This window comes from Hyalella azteca, unplaced genomic scaffold (genome assembly GCF_000764305.2).
Source record: "Hyalella azteca isolate HAZT.00-mixed unplaced genomic scaffold, Hazt_2.0.2 contig3813, whole genome shotgun sequence".
Classification (NCBI taxonomy): Eukaryota; Metazoa; Arthropoda; class Malacostraca; order Amphipoda; family Hyalellidae; genus Hyalella; species Hyalella azteca.
This window is the reverse complement of record NW_025934047.1, coordinates 61,336-83,462: the sequence shown is the minus strand read 5'-3', so window position 1 is coordinate 83,462 and position 22,127 is coordinate 61,336. Positions and strand designations below refer to the sequence as shown.

Below are 22,127 nucleotides of genomic sequence, written 5' to 3'. Positions count from 1 at the left end.
CTACGTGAAATGTGGAACTGCGTTAATTCGAAGTATCACTCCACAAATAAAAGTTACTTTTAACGTCCAATTTTCCATTGAAGGCGTGAAATTCGAATGCTTCGACTCAAAAGCGGTAGCGCGTGAAGGTGTGATTGAGATGTTATTGAATATAGCCATGAAAACTGATAAATGTCATGAGATTTTACTTGCAATGGCGGATTAGCTTATAACAAACTCAACATAAGCAGTTACGAATTTTGCAAGCTACGGTCGAACATGGGCATTATAGATGAAGCTGACGTCGAGAAAAATTATTGCTTATCTGTGGAGAGTTTTATCTGATAAGTGACTGCATTACAAGGTGCGCATTCATCGAGCAGACCTGCATGCATGCAACGCTATATGGCAACTGCTATACGGTATGATACGACATAGATAACCACGAAGACAATATATTTGGATTCCATTAGAAGAAACGCAAAACGAACGCAATTATGAACATTTTTGAACAAACATTTTGTTTGTTTAATAGAGTCCCACATCAATTAAATTAACAGCCGATGGAACGTATTCGTGATATGTCAGGATTGACGATGATAAAGGAAATATCTAAATCTAAACTTATTTAACTCAATGCGGATCGATTAAGGTTTATGGTAAATTGGATCTTACTAAGCTTTACGTTTTTTATACAAACCAAATGGCGAGAATGCAACTAGCCAAAAGCATGAAACACTATATTTCAGGGTGGAAAGTCCTGAAAAAAGCAACTGCACACCTGCTAACTCTGAAATCAGATGAATAATTGAAAATATGTGACTGAACTGTTTTACAGATACAATTATCGAACAAATCTAGTTATCACACATTATACAACGTAGTTCTCAAAATACATAAATATTACATGTCTCGACGCTGCTAAAACTAAAATGCAAACAAGGAAAATTGAAATAGGATTTTCCTCATAAGATATTCTCAATTCTTGCAAAATTACTAAAGAGTTCCGGCATGGCTCTGCTGCTTTATGTGCCGCACGGTTAATCATACACACAAAGCAAGACCAATGACAAACATGCATGGCCGTACGTAGACAGGAAACCGCAGCGCATTGTTCAGCTTCTAGTTACCTCGTCATGAAGTGAAACTGTTCATGCGACAGCAGTGCGACCTCGTTACAGCTCACTTACAGCTACGACCTCGAAATATTTTGCCTCCTCGCCAAACTAACTCTGAAGTTTAAGAGTCTCATGACATCGTATGGTATGGAGTTTAAACAATGTAGCTGGCACGACGAAGAAAATAATTTTGCGATCATTAAACAACCAGTTTTAATTCTATTCAAAAAGAATTCATTTGACTGAAAATAAGCTGTGAATCAGTCAAGTAAATAAAATTCTGCCCTGAGCTGTGATCAAGTCAAGTAAATAAAATTTTGCCCTAGTATTTGTAATCAAAATGAGTTTTGAAAGTTAATCAAACAAAAACGGATAAGCAAAGAGAGAATACTTCATGACGTTATTCGTAAGTTCTACAATTGAACCAAACCCTGCGCATTAGAAAACTGGAGTGAAGTTCAAGATTGATAACACCGACTGCCCCAACTAAACAAGCTTTGCCAACACCGTCAAATTTGAGTGGCCATTGAGGAGCCCCGTGCAATCTCTGGCACGTCATCAGTCACGCGGCAGCTCAACCCGCAGCGCTCAGAAGCCTTCAAAAGACGCGCCGGTCCTAGACGGGCAACTGAGTGCAATTTTTCGCCCTGCAGTAATGGACGCAAGCTTGAATAAAGCGCGCTCTCTCGGGACCATTACACAGCATGAGTAAGCTCAACAGCCCAAAGGTTGACCTATACATGCCATAATATAGGACGAGCCTTGATGGAGATTTTGTGATAACTTACAACGAAAGAACTCATCTCGGAGCATAGAGGTTCCGCTTCCCAAAGCTTGACACCCACAGAGAAGTGTAAATAACTTCACAGTGTACCTCGGAAAATTAGAGTAACGGCTTCTAATATCGTATTTGACAGGAATTTAAGGTATTATTTTTCAACTATGAGTAAGCAGTTTTTTTACTTGTAGTTTTGAAAGAAATATGAAAGTATTCGCGTTTTACTCACATGAATATGAACCTTAGCATTGTTCAAAAATGTTTCAATTTATCGGACTCACGTTCTCATTGAGAAATTTATAATAGGACTATCATATAGATGTCAGCTTGGAAGAAATCACTGCTACCACTTTGTACAAGATTTAAATTCCGATGGTTAGTTTAAAAAGGATCGGAAGTGAAAGTTAAGATGAGCGCACAGTTATCGGAAAAAACAAAGAGCTTCCATGCATGCATTAACAGTCTTATAATTAGGATCTAGCCACACAAAAATTACAATTTTATCCTGAACACAGTTGGTTGTTTGCACGAATTGCGGAAGACGTGTTAGACGCAGCCTGTTTGAAGGCCGTACAGAGTTGAAGTCATTATTTACTGGCATCGTGTTTGAAATTGACGCCTTGGGCATCGAACAAATAAGCTTCTCGGACTCGGGGATGCAAACAATTCTCAGGTCAGTGAGAGCGCGTTTCGTAGGACGGAGAAATGGTGCTTCACGTGGTGCATGGAGAAATATTTCATGAGCATATATATCAGATTAACGAAGAGTGCTGTATGATTGTTACTAGGAAATAACTCGGGCGCAGGCCATTTCGAATGTTCGATGAACTTAGTATATTAAAAAAACCCTAGGGCGAAAGTTGCGAACGCTAAATGGCGAATGTTCTTTTTCTGTAACGAATAAATTGTTCTCATCACATTAACAATGATTATATGCTTTGGCGAAACATTTATGACTACGATAAATTTGTTATTAATCATATCAGAGTAAATAGTAGAACTTCAACCACTGAAAGTTTCCTTTTTTCACTCACCCGTTCAATCACCAATGTTGATTTAATTCCTATTATCAATAAAGTAATCCTATGCACAAACATGAGAGCAATTTGCACTCCAAGCACAATCAATTTAGTACAAAAAACAACCACTTCTAACATATAATAACACGATAACGATAAATAACCGAGACTCCTACCTTGCAATCAGCGATGACCTGCTCCAAGTAGCACTGCCACTCGAGCGCTTTGAGGAAGACCTGATGATAGCGGTTCTCCAGTTGCCGGGCTCTTTTGGGCACGGAAAACTTGGCCTTCCTTGTTTTGGTCGAGTGGCTGGCGCCGTGCTGAGTGTGTTGAGGGCTGTGAGAAGGCGCGACGTTGCGCGGAGTCGAGGTCGCTGTCAGGGGAAACTCGGATATTTCGCTCCGTGGGGTGATGGTGTCTAGTGACGTGAGCGGTGAGTCGTCGTCTTCTCTGAGGAGGTCGCTTGGTGGAGTGACTATTACAGGATGAGTGGTAGAGGTGGTGCAGGATGTGGTGAGTGAGCTTGCGGTGTCAAGTGGAGTGGGTAAGCAAACTTTTGAGCTGTCTTTGATAGTGGATTTTGTTTCTGAAAAGTTTTGACTGCTCTTGTCAGAAGACTGTAAATCGTACTGTTTTACGATGCTCTTCACAAACGGACCGTGAACTTTGATATCTTGTAGCAGGACCTGAAAAAAGAAAGAAAAAAAGGTTAATATGCAACTTTTAGTTAACAATTTTTAATCAGCTACAATTTTTGACGCATGAAATTTCACAGCTGAATAGGTAATAGAATAATATGAGAGAGAACGGAAGAGCAAACAGGAAGAGCAACTAATAACCGAACAAGATAATTGATCTAAGAAAAAGCTGCTCTTAGGCTGGGGACTGCATGGGGCAGAGCAGGCCTCCTTTACCCCACTCCCGCCGTTTGCCACTCTCCGCGAACATAACTTTCAACATAAATTATACGTAAACTATTGAAGTGTAGCAACATGAAGACGTTTGTACGCAACAGAGAACATTTTAAAGTTGTCGTACGTGGCGGCAACCATCAGTGCAAGTCATTTTGCGCTCACAAGAACGTATCTTTTTGGGTAGGCTTGTGACAATATTGCTCCGGTTACTTATGTCAGGCGGTAGAGGGTTAATATACAGGTTTATTACACAGGTAAGACTGACGACAAGACAACTCCAAAGAGGATCATGAGTCATCATGATATCGGAATTTGATATTCTCGATCCTATCCATAAGGATTTGAGATGATGTTTTGGAGGCACTGGTTAACACATAAATTTTTTCACAAAATTTACACACAAGAAAAAATAAAAAGAAAATTTCAATCAATTACCACTTAAAATCCCTATGATTAAACAAACCATTACAACTATGATTTAATCCCGGTAAGTTAATTCCTGTGGACAAAAACGTACAATAATTGCCGAGTAAATTATAAAAGTTTTAATGCTTTGATGCGTGATACTTCTTTAATGCTCATTAACTAATTATTATAATTTACTTCAGTTTATTATGTTTTAGTTTTTTTTAGTTTCTGGGATTATGAGTTCAGTTAATTGAATCAACTGAACGTGTGGAACGAGCATCAATTGACTGATAAAAAGAACCCCAAAATAGATTGCAATAACAACGAAAGCAGGACATTTGAGAAAACCGCACCTAAAGTTTTGGCTAACGGTATAATTACCACACATGCTGGTGTTCCACTGAGAAAAATAACTGTAACGTACGTGACGAGCAATGCATTGCTGCACTGCAATTAATGAACGTCACACACATGAACTTACCGCCTAACTCTCACTCTAAATTGCAGTGGTTGTATGTTAGAAAAAGCTGACTATTTAGTGAAGGAATTACTCATTTGATTCAAGCACGCTACTTAGAGAAATTTAACGAGTCACTTTACGATGATGGGAAATGTTATCTTTAATTTGACTTTCTCGCGACAGCTTTAATCTGACTAACGAAACATGGATGTAATTGCGTTCAAAGGAGGAATAGACCCCATAACTTTCTATTTTGTGTGCATCTAGCTTCGGGACTCTACAGTCATGAGCAGTAATATGGGAGCTTTATCGGTTGCCGGATGATTTTATAGCTCACTTTTTAATAGAACAATAGGACATAGAGACACCAAGCTTGCAATTCGCCATTCACAGAATGACATTCGATACTAATAAAACGAGTTCATCGCTTTTCGGGCGACAAAAGAGATCAAACCACAGTCGCAAACAAGTCAAAATGAGACAAATTCGCAAAAAAAAAAAAACATTTCAACGAGGTCGAAATATAGATTTGGATGTTTTTGAGAAGTTCAACGAGCCATGCAGCATTTGTCGTTATCAAGTGAGGTCACGACAGGAAGCAACAGCAGAGAATAGAGAATGGAAGCAGCTGCGGCAGTGCAGCTGCAGGGACACTTGTGCTAGCACCTTCCGGGGATGACGACGCGAAGTCAGGGGCCATACTTTCAAAACTTGCTAAGTGAACGTAAATACTAACGCTCTATTTTCTTGTCTATGATTGGTGGATTTTGCTTCATTGCCGTCAATGATTGGCTGATGAACTTACGATCTCTTAACTTTTTTTTAAAGTTTGGGCCCTGAACTTCACTAGCATATCATTCGTCGTGACTCATTGCGGGTGATCCCTGCTCCGTTAAAACTTAAGAATTTTCTTTGATGACCAGATTCACTCGCCGTAGTGACTAGTGAATATGGTGACCATTTCATCTCGCCATACGGCGTGATGACCATATTCGGCACAATTTCCGTGCTGTACTCGTGTAATCTATTTATGATTTTTAAGGACGGTTTTGCGAATTCACCTTTTTACAACTTGAGTATTAATAAGTCTATGATCATAAATAAAATTGAAATTTAACATCAGCTAAACGTCTTAGTTAGTAGTTTATCTCTAATAGATTCGATCTGGATTACGCAACCATGACCTGCAGCTCTGACAAGCTACGGATACGAGTATGAAATATTTTTCATATACAACCAGAGATCGATACTATAACACATCTCTTTCCCGCAAAGGCTATGAAAGTCGGACGGCTATAAAAATCAAAAGGCCAACTGAGAGGCAGAGGGTAAGTGAATAGACTCTCATCCGATGCAAATGAAATGAATTGAGCGAATGTGTAGAGTGTTACGCGCAAACAAGATAAACATGCAGTTCTCTCAGCAAGCATTTCGCGGGTATCAAAACACTGGGCGAGAAATCTCAGGGTCGGATGATTGCAGTTGCCCCACCGCGGGGCAAGAAACCTGTTCTTCACAGAATAAAATGCCTAACAGGCCACATAAAAGCGCTCGCAGGCACTTACAGAAATGCCAACTGATTTGACACCTGACCGACAAGGGGAAAAAATGATTATGCCGGGAACACTGATGCCCAAAAATTTGTAAACAATGCCGGCGACATTCTGAAAGGGGGCAGAAAAAGCACACTACTTAGAAAAATCTGACGAGTCACTTAACGATGATGGGAAATGCAATCTGTTTTTTTCACTGCTATCAGTAAGAAATTAAGATGCTTAACGAAAATAATGTGATAAATCACATCAAAAAGTGCACTCGCTCGATCAGACGGCAAATTTTCCCGATTGAACAAAGAAACAACAGCTTTGTTTGCACAAGTAGAAACTCGCTCTCCACAAAACTTTGTGGAGGAAACATATGCGCATTGCAATACAATGGGTTATTAACTATATACTCAAGTAAATGTTTGATTGCAAGTATGAAAATTAACCGACGCACTATTTGCGTTTTAGCAGGCACAACCTACCAGACAAACGACGTTGAATCAACGTTGAAATAAACGTTAATTGGTCGAATCAACGTTGATTAAACGTTGTTTCAACGTACCCCAGCACGCAAACGATGTTGAATTAACGTTGAAATGAGCGTTGTTTGGTTGAATCAGGGTAGATTAAACGTTGTTCTAACGTAACCCAGCACGCAAACGACGTTGAATCAACATTGAAATAAACGTTTTTTGGTTGAATCAACGTTGATTAAACGTTGTTTTAACGTAACCCAGCACGCAAACGACGTTGAATCAACGTTGATTAAACGTGGTTTTAACGTCGTTTGCCTGGTAGGATGGTACACGAGAGCGCCATGGCATATAGGAGCCTTACATAGAGATGACGTCATACAATTGTCAGTGAGCAACCTCCTCTCCCTACGCACGCATCGTCGCGTTCACAGCACGCATGGCATGCAGCTTTCACATTGAGAAGCTTTTGTTGCGAAACCAACATACGGAATGTGCTGCCTCTGTAGCGGCACAGGTAGTTCAGGCGAAGTATGGATAAAAGGTTTCTCACGTTCTATATGCATCTACGGCAAAAATTCAATGAGTGATTTACACCAATATGCCCGAGCAAATAATTCGATTGTAATCGCTTTATACTGAAGGAAAACCGAATTTCAAAAATAACGGTTAAGTTTAAAATGGTTCAATGCTGAGACGTTTAGAAAAAAATTTATCAGCTGCATCAATGGAAATTGCAGTTAAAAAGTTCTGGATTAAAATAAATCTTGGAATTAGCCCATGCTCATAGCACTGAGCTCTCAATAAATCAACTAATCACTGCTCTTGATATTTCGCCGCATTTTAAATTAATGAACTGTTAATAATTTGACACTCTAGATGAAACTATTAAATTTGATTCCTTGCAAACGACGCTTAGAACTTATCAAGAACGCGAGACATACATTCTAGTGTACAGAAAATTAAAGCTTGAGATTGTAGCGATGCAGCTGACCTTGACCGGGAGGTATACGTACACGTCACCCCCTACCCTATACTGGACCAGCGGCTAGCACAACAGGTTTACAACACACCAGCTGCTCATTTGTTTCTTAACTTCAATCAACAGATGAAACTGATTTAATTGTGCGTGCCTACGTCAGTCTACTGCAGTTAGAGAAGAAATGAGATGATATTCACCAATTTAGTTTAGTTTTAGACCGAAGGAGATGAAGAAATAAAAAAAAATTGTGCACGCAGACAAAATCTGTTATTTACTTGTTATTATTATTATTATTTTCGAACCTTATTTTCAAACGAACGACACATATGGCAACACGAAAGCATAGCAGCTACAGGGCACTAGCCCACCAAGCTGCACTCTCTTCCATATACATGTTAATGAAGCTCATGTGTCCGATAACGTGCAACTCCCCTAACAACGTGACCGAACTAGCAACATAAAACTCTGGACTAAGTCGTAATAGTCGGGACGAGGATAGTGGACATTTGAAAAAAAATATATCTCAGTACTCACTGCAGTGAGTGACAGAGAGAGCATTTTCTCGTCGATGAAAACTTGAGGTCACGGACGGACGGACAAACGGAAAGAAAGACGGACATGGCGAGCACAATAGTGCATTTTTCCATAAATGAGAAAATGCGCTAAAAAGAACCATCAGCGATATTTTTTTGTATAAATCAAAATTGAAATAATTTTACCAAAAGATTGAGTTTCAGAAACCAAAATCGAAGAAATCACTCAATTAAAAAGTCGACTAAACACATGAACATGAAATTCACGAAACCACTACGTGATTTTCACATGAACGAACATATCTAAACAAGGGCATTTATACGATCGTACTCAATGACAAAGAGTCTAGTTCTTCACACCAGAACAGTATATGATTCATACTTATACGAAAAGATAAATTATAATATTATCGACGAGCACAAGTCTATTGTCCCGCGGCGGAGGGATCATCAAACTCTAACGGTTTGGAACCCAAGGGCATAAATGGGGGTTCAAAGTCTCAGTGCAATGAGAAGTGATGCTGTGAATAGAAGACAAGCAGCGCTGCATTGAAGCTACAGAAGACAGTCGTGTACGATAAGCAGACTCCTTCACTATAAGATGCCTCACCTTCCATGAGGTCAAGTAGAGAATATTTGCGCCATATAAAGGACGATCAAATTAGCCGGTTGAAGAATGTGAATGTAAGCGCAATATCGAACAAACTTAAGAAGCTGCCTTATAAATAACATTCACTAAAAGTTGAGTGTGCTTTCAACAACTGAGAACCGGAGAAAAAAACTGAAATAACAAACCTGGAACTAAAACCTAGAATAACATGTTTCTTATCACACATTCAATTGATATACACAAGAGAGAAAAGTTTATACAGGCCATGCAGTAAGCTTGGGACCAACGGCAACATCGTTAATAAACTCCATCAAATGATCACCCAGCTTCGACGTATTCAACTAGAGGCTCAAAAACCGCGTGTGTTGGCAGGACGGCTTATCAGGAGAGCTTAAGTGTGGAGTGCACGTTAGGAGAGTGACCGCAACATGGCCGTTATCGGTGCTACACACAGAGCCTGAAATAGGGTAAAGTGCAGCACTGAAGGTCCGACAAGCTGCCCACTAACACGAGCCGATAAAACAGTCGTGAGGCGACGCTCCTCCAGAAGAAAGGATGGCAGGCAATAAAATACAACTTGTGGTAACGCCGGGCCTTGAATCGTTCAGGTAAACGATTTAAAAAACGACCACTAACAGGGAAATAGGTAGAATATAAAGCTAACTACGATTCTTCTCCTAGCGGAAAATGTTAATACACTTGTTGATAATCTTTCAGTAGCGCGAAGCAAATCTGCAAAGAATTGTATAGAAAATTTAAAATTTCGAACACCAATCAGCCAACACTCTTTACAAATTTACATGTTTAATTGTGATAATTTCCGATTCAAAGAATTTGAGCCACTAGTCGATTATTCTGCTGGAGAAATCAACAGGACAGATAAAAATGCATCAATAATACACAACTGATGGCATTACAAGCAGCTTAGCTACATACGTCAAGCGATTAACTTCAAGCCTCTACAAGATGTAATTCAACTAGCCCTGCGAGGCGCGTGTATGGCGAGCTAATGGAAAACATCACATGGGCAGGAACATCTGCACGCAACATGGAGGGAAGCATTGAAATTTATCCTGATTTATTATTAGTTCTGCCAAGCCACCAACACCGACGAGGTATTTAAAAATGACAGCCAAGAAGAATCTGATGTACGACGTAGGGCCAAAGCTGTAATGGATGAACGAGAAATAACCAGGGCTGTTATTTTTGACTCTGTTCAACGACCTCAAATGTATAAGACGTTTCATTTATAAATGGTGTGAAATTAGTTCTGTGTATCAGTTATGATGGTGACGAAAATTAATTAAATAGAGCGGCAGTCTGGAATGATTGCAACTTCGGGAGAGGAATTTTTACTCCAACACTTAAATCACATCAGGGATAATATTTCAATAATTTATGCACCCTCTAAAATCCTGAATGTGAGCTATAAAGCAATGAACTTAAGGTCAATTTTACCAGCCTTTCACAGGCATAAATTTCTTGTTATACTTGATAGCAGATCTAGACAACCTTTCAAAACGAATATACGGTCAACTAACTATAGCTTTTTGACTATGCGACAGAAAAGAATTAAGACGATTACACACCGGGAAAAGTAGATGAAATTAAATAACGTGTTATAGAGTAGAATAAAAATAATTATAAAATACTGTTAGTGTTTGACTGGTATATTAGAATACACATAGTTAACTGAACTCATATTAGCCTTTAGAAAGATAGTAAAGTCTATACAAAAAATATCTTCATGAGTCATCACACTGAGCTGAAGGACTTCGCTCAACTTTACCTAACAAGGCGACGAGATCGGCAGGCCTGGGGGCCTTTGAATGCCAGACACGATCACAGCCGAACCAAATACAGGGAGGAATTCTATCGCCAACGTGTGCATTCATCAATAATAAAATCCAATGGAGAACTTTTAAACGGATTTAAAAACGGATGAGATATTTTCGTCATCAAATAGATTCCTCTTGCAAAAAGACTACCTTTTTTCCTGAATAAAAGAAGAGGCTGATACGAATCCGATGTCCCATTCACGGCCTCGCTCCCAAGTCTGATCCTCATCCCAAGAAAAGGTTGTCATTAAAACCGAAAATTAAGGACCAGGAATACGGTTGAATTTCCTAATAGAAAAACGTATAATATATGAGAGCACGGCCAGGTAGAAACCTTTTTTCTATGACTAATTTTCAACTAATATACAGAATAGATTTTAGATATTCATTCATAAAAGAGAAAAAAATCTGTCAAAAACTTTATGTACGGCAGCTACTTTCAAACAATATATTACAGATTGAAAAGAATAATGTGCCATTATATATAGAGGTGCGCAGATACATTGATTTCACTCAAAAAGCTGATTTTCAATAAAAAATTGTCATTAAAATTATTTAGTATTAAATGTTGCAAGTAATTCTTAAATCTTACGCAATTCACGATACCAGGTCTCAATGGACATTCATATAGTCATAGTGGAACACGGATAATTCTAACCGAATTGAATTAATGCAGCCAATTAAGGACAACATACGATAATCTTTCAGCAGCCAAGGACAGCATACTATGATCCTTCAGCAGCCAAGGACAGCATACTATGATCCTTCAACAGCCAAGGACAGCATACTATGATCCTTTAACAGCCAAGGACAGCATACGATGATCCTTCAACAGCCAAGGACAACATACGATGATCCTTCAACAGCCAAGGACAACATACTATGATCCTTCAACAGCCAAGGACAACATACGATGATCCTTCAACAGCCAAGGACAGCATACGATGATCCTTCAACAGCCAAGGACAGCATCGGATGATCCTTCAACAGCCAAGGACAACATACGATGATCCTTCAACAGCCAAGAACAGCATACGAAGATCCTTCAACAACCACCGGGCCACGCGCGCTCCTATACCCAGTGAAAATTTACAGGCGTGGCAGCTTCTGATTTGGGTTACCAGAAGCTGGGGCGACTCTTAATTTTCTTAGGGTAATTGGACCGCAGAGTAAACGAGAAACGTCCCAGCGTGAGGCGCGTCTCTTTATAACGCACTTTCACATTCCTTGCCGATCATTCGGTCTCGTTAGTAACACAAGAATGCGACTAAAAGCGAGTAGAAGTTCGGTTACCCTGTACAGAACGCATCATGGAGCAATACCATGTGGTGCTTGCAGGTCATCTCCAGTTTTGTATGTGTACTGTACATTAATCTCTTTAGAAGCAGTAAAAATTAAAAAATAACTGGGAAATGTTCATCTATCAGTCGATACGACCGCGGCAAATTTATCGACTCGACAGGAAAAGCACAGATCAATGTGAGGAATAAACGCGTTGAGCACAGAGGTTTAAAATCGATTCTGGCAGAGATCTGAAGGTAATTCCGTTAACAATCTACCTAGACGATAATACGACCAATATGACAGAAATCAAACACAGTTTTAACATAAGACTTTTGGAAAGAGTTTGCACAACATGACATCCGCGAACCTAATTTCAAATATAGAAGAGGTTCACAGGCGCAGGATTAAAAGAAAAATTACCACTATCTCACCAGGCATTAAAAGTTGAAATAACGTTTATTGAAAGATGTCTTAACGAAATCTACCTGTAATGAGCGTTTTTTAAACGAAATCGACTCGTTATTAGCATTGTTATAACAACATATCAACTCATAAAAAGCGTTGTTTGAACTAAAACGACTCGTTATCAGCATTGTTACTACATATCAACTCATAATCAACGTTGTTTAACGAAATCGACTCGTTATCAGCATTGTTATTACATATCAACTCATAATTGGCGTTGTTTAAACGAAATTGACTCGTTATCGGAATTGTTACTACATATATCAACGTTGTTTAACGAAATCGAGTCGTTAACAGCATTGTTATACTACATATCAACTCATAATAAACGTTGTTTCAGCGAAATCGACTCATAATTAGCGATATTTTAACGTTTTTTGCCAGTAAGAAGGTAGCGCACGAAAGGTGGCTGGTAGCGAGGCGCACGCAGGTGATGGCTAGACCGTAGCAGGGAGAACACCTGGACGAAGCGTGCCGTCCGCCTGCCCATTACCGCCCACGCAATTCACGCAGCTTAAAATAAATATCTTGCTTCACACACGTGAAAATACCCAATTTAACTGAATTTTATAGCGAAGCACGGAATTATACATTAAGTTTAATAAATCGGAGCATGATGTGTGCTGAAGTAAAATAGCATTCCTTTGATGGAATAAGAAACATGACATAACTAATTAAAGCGACATCAACAATCAAATATCGAACTCTGATATTTCCACACTTTAAATATCGCGGGAGAACATTCAACATTGTTCCACTTTTATAGCGAATCGGTAGAAAAGTTGCAAAAAAATATCCTGTAATATATTCTGCATTATCTAATGAAGAAGAAATGAAGCTTTTAGAGGCGAGTCCGTTATTGTCAGACGCCGGCAACGGAAGCGCTCGAGGCACCAGCGCCGGCTGGTATCATGTATACGGAGCTCGTATCGCCAAGCCTAATTATAAGGCTAGAGCACAAAACAATGGCATTAGGCGGCAGTAATAAGATGAACAGAGGGGTGTTATGTAGCGTGCTGAACTGGGGCCGGATTATCAAAACTTCGTAACTTTTTGTACTTACGACACAAAAATTTCTGTGGTACGTAAATACACCCTAATTTTGGCATTAGCAAAACTTTCATACGCAAGTCTGAGATAAAAGCCTAAATTTTTTTCCCGCGCAAATTTTTCCCTCGCAAATGTTATTATAATACCACCGCTAGTATTACGTTGTCATAGCAACGCCACTCGTAAGTCGATTTGGCGTACCTACGAAGTTTTGATAATACGGCCCCTGACTAACATTTACGTGAGTCGTATTTCAGTAACAGCTACATTATTCTGGTCACAGACAACGCGCCCATCGATTGTCAACTCAATCATGGGAATAGATTTTGCAGTTCTACCTTAAACATTTGGGGTTTAAAAACATTGTCATTGCACCTCTGCAATGTAACAAGTTTAAAATAGTAAAGTAAAATTTGAAAGAGCTTTGCGAGCAAAACCAGTGCAATACAAAATTTAATTTTACGCCAATAACCATGTCGTATTGAACGATGAGAAATCACTCGCTCAAAATAGGAACAAATTACCGCACAGATTCTACAGCAATATTAAAAATTATGCATACATTAGCAAACATTTCACACACCCTAAGGTGAATGAACGTTTTTTGAGTAATTTTCTCGACTCGAATCCTGCCAAAATGTTGACCGGATACGACGCAAAACGCAGGAAGATGATTACGATGTTTGGGAAGTATTCTGTGGTGAACAGGAGGCAACCGCGACACTCTGGAAAAAATGGGTGTCTTTTGCAGACTTCCGTCCTCAGCAGCTACGAAAGTGGAAACGCAAATTGAGAATCAACGTCTGAAACATAAAGTAAGTATTGATACTGGTTGCAAATAGTAAAAGAAAATTATTAATTCTAATACTTATTTCCGTTGAACTACGAGTAGTTGATGCTCTTCAGCGAACTCATTAAACTGATCGAATTAACCACTAGACTAAGCCCATTTAAAAAGTTATCTGTGCTGAAAAAGTGAAATTTCAGAAGAAGAACTCCTGCAAAAATATTGGAACTGACGGGTGATCGAAGAATTTAATACTAAAAGAGGTAGCGCGACAGATAAAAGCTCATTGAGGAAAAGAGAAGGGTATTTTTTGGGTTTACACCAGAGAAGTGAATTCATCGGAAACAAAATGTCTCTAAAGAGTTATGATAATTTGAATAATTCTAACGCAGGCTACACAAGTGCGGGCGGCACCAAACTTGCATTTGAAACTAATTCTATGGTAGCCAATAGTCCAGCCTTAACTTCAACCATCCATTCAATTCCAAACAATGGGAAGGTCGGGAACCGGAAGACTCCGCCCTTGGATGAAGGATGTGGCCAAAAAAATTCTATTGGTAAATTAAAATAGACCGGTAGAGGCGTACGTGAAACAGATACCTCGGCGCTTTGTGATGGGAAAACTAGAACGTTCCAATAGATTCAGAGACACAAATCATTCGACACAATATATAATTTAGAGGAAAATTTTTCCAGTAGCTAAAGTGACACAATACACGGTATTAGTCATCGCTCAAAGGATGAAGCTTCTGTTTTCAAGCTGCTTATACTTAGACAAAAATACATTGAAAATAAGCAGCTACAAGTAAATAGCCGAAACAGCGGATGCATGGGAAACAAAGGAATTATCCTCTCATTATATCAAATATTTGGGACTATGAAACTGGACCATTAACGTTCGGCGTCACGCGCGGCAACTTTTGGTACAATCTACATCAATAAGAGAGTATCACTAAATTAATTCTAGATCGAAAGCACTAGTGAAAAATTAATTATTTATACCGTATATCATTCAGAAAATAATAAGCGTATATCCAGAGATGGTTAGCATAGTTAGTTGCAATAGTAAGGGGGATAGTTTAATAATTCTCCTTTACTTAGTTAAATACTGAAAATACAACCTTGAGAACACAACTAACATTGAAATTAATCCGCAATAATTTATTATTAATTATAATAATAATCCGTAAATAGTAGTATTCATTTGGACACAAAGGTAACAGGTTTTAAAGTTGTGCAAGACAATGCTGGTAAATCTAAACATGAGCTGCCTTAATTATTATAAATAATTCAGTGATAAGGAATGCAATTAGATAATAGTCGTCAAGACTTGGTGAGACTAGAGGCAGGTCGGTATCATTTCGACGAAATAGTTTTCATTTTGGAATGATTTTAAGGAAAGAACGAATAATTTATTTGCATCATCATGAAATAATTATTTAACATAATGGTTCGCAATTTGGGATATAATTTTATAGTCACAATACAAATGTAATGCAATAACTAAAATTTCTGATGGACATTTCAAAAATTAGTTCTTAGTTTCATTTTCAACAAACCTAGCAGCATACGATTCGACGAAAAAATGTCAAATACAATAAAAGTAGTAGAAAACTATTAAAACAAATTTTCACCAGAGCCAGAACAACATATTTGAGGAAAACAATAAAACAGATTACCGTTACACATTTCCTGACACCAAATGTATAACGACGTCAAACATGACAACAGCGACCGTAGAGTTACGAAATTGAAGTTAGCTGACAGAGAAGTCAGTTAAAAATGTGAGCCTATTATTCTCAAACTACAAGCATCAAGAATGAGTTTCATTGTAACAAAATTGCAATGATATTTGAATTGCGACTAAACTTTTTGTGAGGTTAGGGGCTTCAATAATGACAGCGATTGCAGTTTATAACTAAGTGAGCAGTTGATTGCTAATTGTGTATCTCATAGGCGTTTTTTTATTCAAAATACATTTGCATAAAAGTTTCTTAGACATACCGGGGTACCTAATTAGTAATTATAAATTCTTAAAAATATAAGCACAAACTGACCGTAAGTTTTGTCCTGTCTTAGCGATCGTTTATCGATACGACAATCCACGGCGTCCAGTAGAGCGTCGGAATTCCGAAACTAAATTCTTGGTAAAAAACGAACGATGACTGTTGGCTTGAAGACTTGATATTTCGGTTGATTTTGAGTTACGTCTATCCAATTATGTATCACGGAAACATTCAATTTCAAAAAACACGTGCATCGCTTGTGCAGAACACAGAAGATTATAAATATACGTATTCCGATGTTATAAATAACAGAGGCAGGTTTAAAAAGCCGTTGACCACAACACAACATCGCACCACCACAAACACATCACAATTCAGCACCGCATTGCAGCAGGCAGAAGCACGATCGCCTTCATGGCCGCGTAAAAAGGTTTTCAACACGACACCAATCTCATCATTAGCTCAACTCAGACAATGCTATCTTTCACCATATAATCATTGCACGAGCTCACGCCTACTTTTTGTTTCACCCCACGGACGGAAGATTCGACGAGCAAATGTAAAGGCACAGTTCGTAGCACAGGTAGAAGCGGGTAGATGAGCGGTAGCAGTGACAGCACAGCGACACACAACCTCTTACAGCGAAGGCTCAAGCCACACTGACGATGACGTCAGAAGTGACTGAATGGCTCCTGGGTTGGTTTGTAGGTACAAATCGTACAGGGGGCGTAAAACACAATAATAAACCATAATTTTCTTCTCTTAATAGACATGCGTTAAAATTAGATTCTTTTAATTAGATCACTTCAATATGAGTCTACCAGTGTAGAGAACGAATGAATGAATTGAATGCATATGTAGAACGTTCAAGAATCTAGTTCCTCACTATTTCACTTTAAAAGGTTTTATATTGTAAACATTAAGCTTACCAACAACACGCAATCTAAATACATATATGCTCGAGAACGGGAAATGTTTAGGAAACATATGCCCATAATGGACACAAGTAAACAAGGGCAATGGTACATTATCATATGTGAAAAACACAGCCGTTTACAACACTACAAAAAAAGCGTGAAAATCACCTTATCGCCAATAGCAGGATGATAAATAGACGATAATTCTTATCTAATTTTAACGCGACACTTGGAAAATCACCCAAGTCATAGCTCCACACAAAAAAATTCAAAATTTCCATACAGACTTCAGAGCAGACAAATAGAAAAATGGATGTGCATAAAATCGCGTTCGTGATTTAATGGTGAATTGACAGCAAAAATTAAGCATATAACGTACGCTTGAAAATTAAATATTTGAGAATGTATTCAGCAGATATTAAAATTGCTGATCACAAAACACGATTAAATAAAGTGCGCTAGAAATTACGCCGTGAAAAATAAAGGCTCTCTGTCACTCACTGCAGTGAGTACTGAATTATATTTTTAGTGCATTTTCTCATTTATGGAAAAAGGCGCTATTCTGCTCGTCATGTCCGTCCGTCCGTCTGTCCGTGACTTCACGTTTTCGTTGCCGAGAAAATGCGCTCTTTGTTACTTACTGCAGTGAGTACTACTGAGTTATATTTTTTTATCCGAGCAGATGGTGGAGCCGATACCACTTTTTTTCCCGTCCAAACTGAGTCAGGATGACCCACACATAGGAAAAAATACAACTCAGTACTCACTGCAGTGAGTGACAGCTAGAGAGCGCATTTTCTCGTCAACAAAAACGTGAAGTCACGGACGGACGGACAGACAGACGGACGGACATGACGAGCACAATAGCGCCTTTTTTCCATATATGAGAAAATGCGCTTAAAAAAGTTCATCGCTATTTGAACAAAGTCAAACTCATTTCTCGTAGTGTGAAGAATGCACAGAAGTCCATTTCAGGCTTGATTGTACGCGAGACCTGCAAGCCGTACACGCCCAGCTAGACCATGTGCAGCGGAGGTGGCGACAGCGTGCAGAGATCTTCTCGTAGAACAGGTGAAAAATGCGGCATGTTGATGTGCGAACTACAATGACTGGCTGTTCGGCGTCAATGAATTGCAATTTTATACATTTTGCAGAAATTTTATGCAGCTAATGAATTGTACTCAAAAAAATTTGCAATTAGTCAGTGTCTCTATTGCAGACGAAGGAATTGGAGTTTTATACATTTTTCAAAATTTATACGGAGCTAATGAATTGTACTCTTAGAAATTTTGTAAGTACTTGCAGTGACTCTATTGCAGACGAAGAAATAGATTTTTAACCATGGATATGATGTAATAAAACAAGATACAGAGCGTGTGTCAAATGAAAATAGAAACAGGTAATAGAATTCGTGCAGATGAAGGTTTCACTGTTCAATACAGCAACTATATGAACAGTTCAACCAAATACGAGAAGAAGCATTACATAATTATGCGTAGTTTTTATGGGTTATTTTCTCCAACTGAAACTTGCACGTTTTTTTATGATTTTTTTCAAAATTAAAATATATGTAGAGACAACATTCATATATTCAATTTTCACGTTATTACACTTGAACAAATTTTCATCTGAAGTCGTACAGAAACATATACGCAATACTTGGTGGTTGTGCGGTTTCTAAATGTGCATATCGAAGCACAATTCAGAATCATAACTGAGACAAAGTCCACAATTTCATAAATAGTCAAGAACGCATACAAGNAATTTTCACGTTATTACACGAATAAATTTTCACCTGAAGTCGTTCAATAACACATACGCAATACTTGGTGGTTGTGCGGTTTCTAAATGTGCATATCGAAGCACAATTCAGAAACATAACTGAGAAAAAGTCCACAATTTCATAAATAGTCAAGAACGCATATAAGCAAGTGAATGAGTAGACAAGCCAAGCCAAGTTTGCCACTTCCGTGGCGCAAATTTAAGCGTAAATTCACGGCGCGACAAAAACGAGAGCCGAGGCGTCGCGCAGAAAAATCTTGCACGAATCTCTTGAACCGCCAACTGAGAGCGCAGTTTTTGTGAGACGTTCAGTTCGTCACAGCGCACACGCGTGAGTGAAAGCAGCAAAACTAAGGGAAACAGACGTGCATGGTAAATTTTGGACGAAAATAGTGTCCACGGGAGACAAGAAATTTAAAATTCTGCAATTCAAGGTAAAATTTACCTGTGCTGGAGCAAAAATTTAAAATATAACTATTAGAAGGATTGCATTCATAACTTTTATCATCGTATAATACAAGAAGAATAATAGTAAGCGCGATAATTTAGAAACGAACTCGATTACGATTTTACGCATCACCGAACAAAGCCCAATTAATAAGCGATAAAAGATTCTTTAACAAGGTTGAGGAAAACTTCCAAAGGAAAATTGTCAAAATATTTCTGACGAGTCATGCCTTTTCTCATAATTAATGCACACAAGAACCCGAGTAATGGAAATAACAATTGAAACAACTTCCCAACATCTATTACACTGATAAAGTCAGTGCGATATGGTCGTCAAGCCAAAGGTAGATACACCGAGATAAGTAGCAACACTTGAATGATAGTCACAAGTGTGTGACCAGAATTGACATGCATTCACCTGTAAGACAGTAGCACGTCCTGTGAAGTATATATAGCAAACACGTTGCTCGGTGACAAAGCAGAAACATTAATAACAAACACGTTATTAATAATTAATATTAATATCCTTCTTTATATTAAAATAATATTAATAAAATTAATAACAGACACGTTACTCGGTAACAAAGCAAAAAATTCAACAAAATCAATCCAGTTTCATATAACAAATAGATTTGAAATGAGCGTAATCAATAAACCCCGAAGACACTCGATTGCAAGACATGACAATCACGCAGAATTCTTCTAACCACCTTTCATTGACGCTAAGAAATAATAACAGAAGGAACACAAGCAAAATATCTCCTACGCAGACACAACTAGGTCTTATCTTAATTTCAAGGGTTCCATTGGTAGCTCATTTAATTTGAAGGGTTCGACGACTAATTTAAAAAGTTTATCGTATCAGTAAATAATATCACGCCAATCCTACGTATCACTGAGGCCATACTTTCAAAACTCGCGAAGTGAACGTAAGTACTTATACGCTCTATTTTCTTGTCTATGATTGGTGGATTTTGCTTGTAAGGCCGTCAATGATTGGCTGATGAACTTACGATCTCTTAATTTTTTTGAAAGTATAGCAGAAGCCGATATCATGAAATTTACATAAACACTCGTCAATGTCTCGGTGCTGCAATTGATCGCTGAGGCAGCGCCGTGATATGATATGAAAATTTCGCAAGTGATTTGATGCACTTGCGCTAAAAATTGAGTGAACGGTCAGGAGATTATAATGAAAGCAACAAAATTCAAAATAGAGGCACGAACTCCGTTACAAATTTTGTTCTCGTTTCTTTCAGAATTTCAGAATATGTAGACATAGTGATAGATAAGAAGCAAAATTAATTGAAGAAAATATCTAACAGCTTTTGAGTTGCACACACAGCAGTTACACATCCAGCTAGAGAGCATAAAAACCATTACGCTCTTCTATTAAAATCTATTAAAATAACAGTGACACAGGGAAGTATGCGGACGAATATTAAAAGGAATATTACAATCATAGCTACTATAAGTACATCAAAATAAAAATAGAACATCCTACTAGAATTCGTGGTAGCGCAAAGTCAAGCAAAAATATCATACTCTCATATCGTTCGAACGCTGTAATCGTGAACCACAGGATAGACCAGGCAAACAAAACAATAGAAGTTTGATTATTCTATACTAAGTAACGCGGGAAACGGCGAAAAAAGCTAGCGTGATGAGATGCCACACCTTGCCTCGGGAAGTGACAAAGGTGGATGCGTGCTCGAGGGCAGAACAAACATGGTGAGCATAACACGATTGTAGTTATTATAGCCAACAAAAAAACAACGGAGAATTCCTGTGAATATCATTGAAGCCGCCAGAGAATACATACTATATGTGAGCTAAATATTTCGGCTGTATCGTATGCTGCTGTAGCGTGTTAGGAAGTTAGGCAAAAGCTATAAAATAAACGGAATTGCGCATTGCTGACACCGAAAAATCAGGAAGCCAAGCAAATTTAATTGAGTTAAAAAATGCTAGGCGTGGATATGAGAGGCTTAATTAGTGCCTACCAAAAAATATAAGCTGATTGAAAATGCGGTAATTTAGGATTCTGAATTATATTACTTATCATAAAACTGTGCAAAGAAACTTATAAAACAAAATTACAAATTTTTCAGGAACGAAAAATCGTTAGTTAAAAAATGTTTTCCCCGTTTACCTATCAACAGATACTTAGGATGACGTACTCAATGCTCGTATATATACGTAATGGTAATGATTTATGCTGATTGCGTTGTGTCACTCAAGCAGGGATACGTCTTATGAATCATTTAAGACCTCAAAGTTGCCGCGCTGAAAAAGAAGCGAGTTCCCAAATCGGCAGAACGTCTACAGAGTATAGAAGCCGCTGTGTAAGCAAGGTCACGGCAGGGCTCCACAACTATGGCGGGTCACAAAAGTCAAACTTTACGCTTCCTAATTGTGGGCTCAGGGATGAGGTAAATGATTACGTCGAGGAAAACGCATCCTTCCAACCCAACCGAGCATGCGTGTTCAGGCGGATGATGCACACATTTTGACGCGCATCATCACGCGCATTTTTGAAATTTTTTTGATGCGCGTCAAGGCGGATGATGCGCAAATTCTTGTAAAGCCAAGAACGGCACACGCGGTCAGAGTTCTGATATTGCAAAATTATTACCAAAATTAAATTCAATTTATTTAGTTTGAATTTATATTTACGTTTAGAGTACTAGAAAACACTTAAATTCAATTTGTTAAATAAGTTAAATAAGC

General features: G+C 38.4%; 1 protein-coding gene across 1 annotated transcript in view; it reads right to left on the bottom strand.

Moving 5' to 3' along the window:
• Positions 1–3,070: 3,070 nt before the first annotated feature.
• LOC108666690 overlaps positions 3,071–22,127 on the bottom strand; it is a gene marked incomplete at its 3' end in the record, with an annotated part of 48,186 nt that continues 29,129 nt past the window's right edge. Inside the window, 1 exon segment of the mRNA XM_018153609.1 lies at positions 3,071–3,583. Within this exon segment, the coding sequence (XP_018009098.1) occupies positions 3,071–3,583 (513 nt within the window).